This window comes from Bos javanicus, chromosome 19, assembly GCF_032452875.1.
Source record: "Bos javanicus breed banteng chromosome 19, ARS-OSU_banteng_1.0, whole genome shotgun sequence".
Classification (NCBI taxonomy): Eukaryota; Metazoa; Chordata; class Mammalia; order Artiodactyla; family Bovidae; genus Bos; species Bos javanicus.
In genome coordinates, this window is record NC_083886.1 from 42,363,556 (window position 1) to 42,371,724 (window position 8,169).

The 8,169-nt window shown below is 38.1% G+C and overlaps 1 protein-coding gene across 1 annotated transcript; it reads right to left on the minus strand.

Moving 5' to 3' along the window:
- Positions 1-499: 499 nt before the first annotated feature.
- LOC133231599 (keratin, type I cytoskeletal 26) lies at positions 500-6,628 on the minus strand. The gene is made up of 8 exons (XM_061389960.1): positions 5,807-6,628; positions 5,060-5,142; positions 3,938-4,094; positions 3,135-3,296; positions 2,926-3,051; positions 2,090-2,307; positions 1,393-1,460; positions 500-654 (listed from the first exon to the last, which is right to left on the minus strand). Exons 1-8 carry the CDS (start codon positions 6,245-6,247, stop codon positions 500-502), a joined length of 1,410 nt encoding a protein of 469 aa, XP_061245944.1. The 5' UTR covers positions 6,248-6,628.
- Between the last annotated feature and the right edge of the window lie 1,541 nt (positions 6,629-8,169).

Consider the following 8,169-nt stretch of genomic DNA (forward strand, 5'->3'; position numbering starts at 1 on the left):
AATCAGTATCATTTTCTATTACATCCACAGCAGCTCAAACTCAAAGAGAACCAGTCATTTACAAAGTTAATGAGGGACAGATTTGGGACCAGAGGTTAGGACTGGCATTCTTTGCAATTCATCCTGTCAGGAACTGGAGTAAATACGACCACAAGTGAAGCACTTAGTTTTATTAGCATATCCTTAGTACTGTGACATTGAGACCAACTGTGGAAATTCAAAAGCACAGAATTTATCAAAAATCACTTGGAACAGAAACTTGTTAATGAAGAGGCAATAAAGATTCCACCAAATGCGAGCAAAAACCAGAGACAGAGCAAGATTTTTTTTCCTATTCCTGGGAAGGATGACATACAAAGAACCTGAGAAAGGGAAGAGAAGGAAAACATCTTCTAACCCTTTTATTTTGAAGAACAGAAATGAATGGTTTCCTTGGGGTTTTGGTCAATAGGATTTTACAAAAGAAGACTTTTTTTTTTTTTTTAAAGAGCATTTCCCCTCATTGAGGGACTTTAGAAGGCAGTCGTTGCTCCATTGTAATATTGCTTATTTTTGAGGATTTTTCTTCAACCGAGTGGACCATTAGTGAGAGGACACTGCCAAGCTGATCAAGTTCCCCAACCACTGTTTTGACAACAGCTTCTTCTTTTGAGTCTAAAATAAAATAAATGCAAGCTTAGTACTCATTCTTAACAGGTGGAAAGGTATTTAGTCACAATGGGTATGCTCGTATAAAACAGTTTGCAGAACTTCCCTGGTGGTCAAAATGGCTAAGACTGCTGCTCTCAATGCAGGGGGCCTGGATTTGATCCCTGGTCAGGGAGCTAGATCCCACATGCTGCAGTTAAGACCCAGCATGGTCAAGTAAATAAATAAATAAAAATATTAAAAAACCCAAACAGTGTTTGCGAGTTTGCTGAAAATTGAGATGTAATACTCAATACCTGTGCTTAGCAAGGCCTAAGACTATCTTTGTTATCTTTTAGAACAATGGGTGTTTGAAAACATAAGTGAAACATGCATTAAGAAGTATCAGGCAGGTATAGGCCTGGAGCAAGTAATGTCTTGTTTTAAATACCAACTTGCCCTGTTTTTGTGGTTTAAAATAAAGTTGCTTTTCTAGAAAAACATTGAAACTGGGGAAATAATAGGTTATAAGTAAGAAAAATGTTGGGGGAATTGATTTCCCATTTCAGTAATTTCATAAGTTGACCACATCTGTTCTACAGGAACATGAAATATGAATGTTAAGAGCTGATACCTTATCCTTTCATTCACTAGAACTAAATTTATATACAGTTTTACTTAGTTTCCAGATAAGTGACTTATTTAATACAACTGCTGGAGTTTAAAAGAGTTATTCCAAGTTAAAAAAAAACAACCCTCTTATACCTTTGAGTTGATTTTCAGAATTTTTGGGCCCACGCCCTTCTGATTTGCAATATGTGGACTTGCTTTTTCTGTGAAGAGAAAAGAAAATTACTGCAGTTTTCTACCATTAGGGAGCTCATAAATAACTATGAATGGGGAATAAAAGTTTTGGAGTGCTAGTTTCAATTGAAGTTCTAGTTTCAAATATGGCTTCAACATTAGTTGAAGGAAATGAGATCTCCAAGATCTCCAAGATCCCCTGGAGAAGGAAATGGCAACCCACTCCAGTAGTCTTGCCTGGGAAATCCCATGGACAGAGGAGCCTGGCGGGCTATAGTTTATGGGGTCTCAGAGTCAGACATGACTTAGTGACTAAGCAACAACACAACGGGGGGTTAACCAGTGAAGCCACAAGAGTGTGTTATTGTAAGAGATATGCTCCAATGCTCAGTCCCAGAAAGCAGTTCTCCTCCTGGATTGGAGTCTAGGCATTGCTCAGTATTCCATATCTAAATGTTCTCTACAGTACTAGGTATAGATACTTTACATACTAAGAGATTGGGTTTTGCTGCCTGTTTTCATGTCGTTTAGATGCAGTAACAAATTGCTAAGTGATGCTCTTCAGAGCAGGAAATTCTAGGATACAGTATTGGTTTACACATACACTGAGAAAACCCAGCCTATGTGTGATTCATGTTTTTCACAAGTTGATATTTACCTTCCTTCCCCATCTATTAGTTTGCAATACATTTCAATTTCTTTTTCTAAAAATATTTTGACATCGAGAAGCCTTTCGTGCTCAAGCTTCTGGCCTTCTGTTTCCATCCGAATCTGCTGGAGTTGGTCCTCCGTTGCACCAATCTGCTCTTGGATTTGCTGGAGCTGATGGCAGTAATTGCTTTCAGTCTCAGCCAAGGAGCATTCGTAGGAATGTTTCTGAAAGAAGAACAAAGCACAGCTTGCACGTGTAACAGATAAACCACATGTTCATGCTTTAAAAACATTCTCAAGGTGGAAAGAAATATTTTGTACAAGGGCTAAATCTTTCCCCTTGAAAATCAACATTAGCCAAATTAAAACAATTTTTGCTCTCCATTGAAAAAGCTTCTTGTTTTTCCTTCTTCAAGTTTTGGGATTGGTGAATCAGAAGTAATATTTATAGAAAAAATGCTTGATATATAATATGTCCATGTCTATTTAATACATTTTAGTGAAATATAATTAGTTATATATATTCAGTTATATGTTAGTATATATACATATATACATATGGGTTCCCAGGTGGCTCAGTGGTAAAGCATCCACCTGTCAATGCAGGAGATGCTGGTTTGATCCCTGGGTTGGGAAGATCCCTTGGAGAAGGAAATGGCAACCCACTCCAGTATCCTTGCCTGTAGAATCCCATGGACAGAGGAGTTTGGCGGGCTATAGTCCATGGGGTTGCAAGAGTCAGACATGACTTAGCAACTAAACAACAACAACACACACACACATATATATGTATGTATTTACTTAATACACACACACATTCAAGTCAAGATGACGCCTACGAACCATGGCCATGAGGGACTGAAGTTCTATTTCCAAGGTTTGCAGGTTGCGCTTCAGTTCCATCAGCTCATTTCTGGCTGCCGTAGCAGCTCCCGCATCGTCAGAAATCTGCTGATGCAGCGATGTGCTCTGAAGCGTAATTGTCAGATAGGTTAGTGACGCACTTGGTGGTCTCCTGAACAAACCCTTGGCCTGTGATTTGCTACATGTACCTTCTCGTTAAACCAGGCCTCGGCATCTTCACGGTTCTGTTCTGCCAAGTCTTCGTACTCAGCCCTCATGTTGTTCAACAGAACAGTGAGGTCCACTCCTGGGGCTGCATTTATCTCCACATTCACGTTCCCCCCGGCCGCACCCTGCATGACTTTCATTTCCTGGAAAAGCTATCTGTATTAATCATCAAGGTAGACTTAAAGAAAATGATTAAAGTATAGTTGATTTTGGGCTTCCCAGGTGGCGCTAGTGGTAAAGAACCTGTCTGCCAGTGCAGGAGATGTAAGAAACATGGGTTTGATCCCTGGCACAGGAAGATCCCTGGAGAGGGAAATGGCAATTGCCTTCAGTATTCTCGCCTGGAAAATTCCATGGACAGAGGAGCCTGGCAGGCTATAGTCCATGGGGTCGCAAAAAGTCAGCCATGACTGAGCTCACACACACACACACACACACACACACACACACGAGTTGATTTACAATGTTAAGTTAATTTCTTCTATACAACAAAGTAACTCAGTTATACGTACATACCTACAGATTCTTTTTCATATTCTTTTCCATTATGGTTTATCACAAGGTATTGAATATTGTTGCCTGTGCTATATACAGTAGGACTTTGCTGTTTATCTCTCCTGTATATAATAGTTTGCCTCTGCTAATCTCAAACTCCCAGCCCATCCCTGCCTTCTCCCCCTTCCCTCCTGGCAATCACAAATCTGTTCAAGGTAGACTTTTGATTGAGATCCACAGTGGACTTGAGGAAGGGCATCAGATACCACAGGAAGCCAGGGTTCCTTACCTCCTGGTGATTTTTTTTGAGGCATGTCAGTTCCTCACTGAGTGCTTCACATTGTATCTCCAGGTCACTTGTACAAAGAGTCAGCTCCTCCATAACTCTGTGAAGACCGTTGATGTCAGCCTCAACACTCTGGTTCACAGCAAGCTCATTTTCATACCTGGAAGGTTATTAAAATGCTTGAGAACTATAATCATAGGTAGGTGCAAAGCATGACTTTTCTAGACGTTTCATATACTAAAGGATACCGATGTTCAGTACATACCCCTGAAGCAGATGATGATAGCAAAATGATGAAACACTTTGGAACACCTATTGATTTATGAATATTATTTTGGAGCTGTTTCTTCAGAGTTGACTTTTGGCATCCCATGTGCTTAACAGTAGAAGAAAAGTACTCTTTAAAATTTATGCTAGCTTTAACCTAAATGTCCATAGCAGAGAAATAGATAAAGAAGATGTGGTACATATATATGATGGAATATTATACAGCCATTAAAAAGAATGAAATAAGGCCATTTGCAGCAACATGGATAGACCTAGAGATTATCATCTTGAGTAAAGTAAGTTAGGCAGAGAAGGAGAAATATTGTATGCCATCCTCATATGTGGAATCTGAAAAAGAATGTTACAAATGAACTTATTTACAAAACAGAAACAGATTCACCTACTTAGAGAACAAACTTATGGTTGTCAGGGGGGAATGATGGGAGGAAGGGATAGTTAGGGAGTGTGGGATCGACATATACATACCACTATATTTAAAATGGATAACCAATAAGAACCTACTGTATAGCACAGGGAACTCTGCTCAGTGTTATGTGGCAGCCTGGATGGGAAGTTTGAGGGAGATGGATACATGTATATGTATGGCTGAGTCCCTTTGCTGTCCACCTGAAACTATCACAGCATTGTTAACTGGTGATACTCCAATATAATATAAAAAAGTTTTTAAAAAGTTAAAAAAATAAAATTTATGCTAGCTTCATATCAGGGCACATTTAATCTCTTCAGTGATCTAGTCTGACTTTATAAAACCATGTTGGTTTTTAAAGCAAAAGTTGTGTTCTTTACTCCAATGTAGTATTTTTACTTATTATTATTAATTACTTTATGTTTACCTACTTCAGCCTGAAGTCATCAGCAGTCAGTCTGGCATTTTCATTTTGTAGAGCAATGCTGGCATTACAGGTAGTCACAGAAATAATCTAAATAGGATAGATGGTGCAAAATGTTAGGTCCAAAAGTCAAGGGAGATTCCAGATCTCATTGTGATTCTTATCTTCTTAATCCATAAAACATTTATTTTAGTATCATTTTTTCCTATTTTAAAGAAATCTGGATTTTCTCCAGAGTTTAAGAGCCAAATGTAAACTTTTCCAATCACAGACAGTTTTATTACTCTTCATCAAAAAGTATGAGGTAATAAAAGATCAAGGAAGCAATTCTATCTGTTTGGAAAAAATTTCTCTTTCATCAATTAATTCTGCAAATTCTTATTGCCAGGCAGTGTGCCAAGCACTGGGAATGTAGAGTTAGCAAATTCACACAAATTTGCTAAGCATGTTTTCTATTACATCTTTTTTTTTTTTTTAAGGTTCAGTTCAGTTCAGTTCAGTTGCTCAGTCGTGTCTGACTCTTTGCGACCCCATGAATCATAGCTCGCCAGGCCTCCCTGTCCATCACCATCTCTCAGAGTTCACACAGACTCACGTCCATTGAGTCGGTGATGCCATCCAGCCATCTCATCCTCTGTCATCCCCTTTTACTCCTGTCCCCAATCCCTCCCAGCATCAGAGTCTTTTCCAATGAATCAACTCTTCGTTTTTAAGGTTATGCACACCCAAAGCCTGTAGTATGCATCTTTCTTACCTGCCTTTTGAGATCTTCAGTGACTGAGAAATATTTACTACAGTCATAAGCAAGTTGTCGGCCAGAACCAGGCCCATATTTCTCATACCAGCCCTTGATTTTCTGCTCGAGGTCAGCGTTGGCCTCCTCCAGAGTCCGCACGTGGTCCAGATAGGATGCCAGGCGGTCATTCAGGTTCTGCAGTGCCACCTTTTCATTCCCAGGGAGGAGGCCATGCTCATTTTCAAGAAAACCAGTACAGACACCACTTCCCAACCCTCCACCACCATGAGAGAAACTTCCTCTAGAAGAAACGCTTCCAAGAGGGCCAGAGAAGCTGCTTCCTGCTCCCAACCCACCGCATGCATTTCCAGCCCTGAAGCCTGTCCTTCCACCAGTTAGCCGACCACTGCCAGCTGGAGAGCAGAGCCGCCTGGATCCACTAGAAAGTCGAAAAGACATGGCGACAGCACCAAACGACCCTTTCTCAGAGAGGAGCAAGGTCAAAAGACACCATCCATGGAAGTTAGCTCTGCTGGCCTTTTATAGGACTTAGTAGGTCATTTCAGCCTTAACTATGCCGATCTGTAATAAAATATTACTTGCATGCTAATTGTTGTTTTTCATAATTGGGTGATTTTTTAACAGTGTCCAGTCTGTAGGAGGAAAGCTGGCCCAAGGATATCTTTGTATACGAAAAAGGTGCCAGATACAGTAATACCAAATCATAGTTTTAAAAGTCAATATTACATATGAGTCAATGTACATCTTTTTGACCTCCGAAATATATTTTAGTTGTTTTTTCCTTCCAATATAACAAAAGATTCATAATTCAAATGCACAATGTCTAATGCTTTTATTCTATAAATACTTATGAAGTATTTTATTATTCATGTGTTATTGAATGTTTTCTTTCTTATTCAAATCAGGTGCTCTCAATATATAGTGATCCTTTGGTAGTGGGAGCTCTCTAATTGATTAAAAAAAAAACATAAATAAAAGTCCTGCAGAACTTTGCTTATCAATTTAACTAAAAATTAGTGAGTATGTGACATTGACAGAAAAATTACTTGTATTGAGATTTCTTGGTTTTGTCCAGGAACAGAATGTCTATTCAAGTAACTTCTGAGCCTCCAAATTGCTCCTTTTTCTAATTCAAAAATATTGTTTAATGTTTTATAGTTTAAATGTATGTATTTAAGACATTATGAATTTTTTTGAGAAATGAGCTTCATGTTGGTGCGGAGGGAGTAAAATATATGAAAAAGAGGGGGATTTTCATCACTACTTAGAAAACCAATAATCATGGTACTCTAGATAAAAGATTAGTTGTCCTTGGTGAGCAGAGTCTTCCTCCTTCTGCTTTGATGCCCATGGGAAGTCATCCTGTCCGGTTGTTCTTCTTTTCCCTGTTGGGCAAATGAAAATAATAACGTTGAAAAGTCTCAAATGAATGTTGAGCAGTTCCAATAATTAATGATTACAACACAGTTGGATGGGCACAAACATTTTGTAAGTGTTAATTATTTAAATTATTATAGTAAAGTAGGCATGTCAGATAGGGTCAGCTGTCCATCACTTAAAATGGTACAAATTGATTGGTTAACTGATTATGTGTCCAAATAGTTTTGAAACAGTAGTTTTTCTGAATAAGAGTTGTCAATGTTGTGGATAGTGAATACCTTTGAAAAACATCCAACATTATTGTTTTTAAATGATATTTGGTATACCAGAATCCATAAAAATCCATATTTTTTGACCCAAAGTATTTAAAGATAATTAAGGTAAAACTAACTGAGACCATTGGGACACATTTAGAACAATGTGTGATAAGAGATTCAGCTCATATTTAGAAACTTGGTACGGATTTTGTAGTGACCTGGTCAAAATTTCAACCTTTTTGTCCATGTTTCCCATGAGTAATACAAGAAAAACAGAGTGTGTTGTCAGTGTAATAGTTGATAAGTCTTGAGTTTCATGGATAAGAGGTATTATGAGACTGCAAAGTGTTATTAACATAATCTGCTTATCTCTAGATCTTTTATAAATACTAATTAAGTGATAATCTTTTGTGTAATAAGGCAGGCATATATTATTAAAATCATTTTGAAGACAAGTTGGCTGTGAAGCTAAGAGGCAACACAGATTATAAAGCATTTCTATATCAAAGCAGGATTGGAATGTATGATGCTAAACTCAGTGAAACATTGTTATCTATTTACTCATAAGGGCAAACCTCTTGAATTTTTTAATCATAGATTTCCTTCAAACTAACAATTACTACAAAAGTTTAGACATGCTTTAGTCCTTTCTAGAAGTGGGGGATAGAGTTAAATATTCTAGGCTAGTTCTATCTATATATTTCTCCCTGACAGTGGTTATTT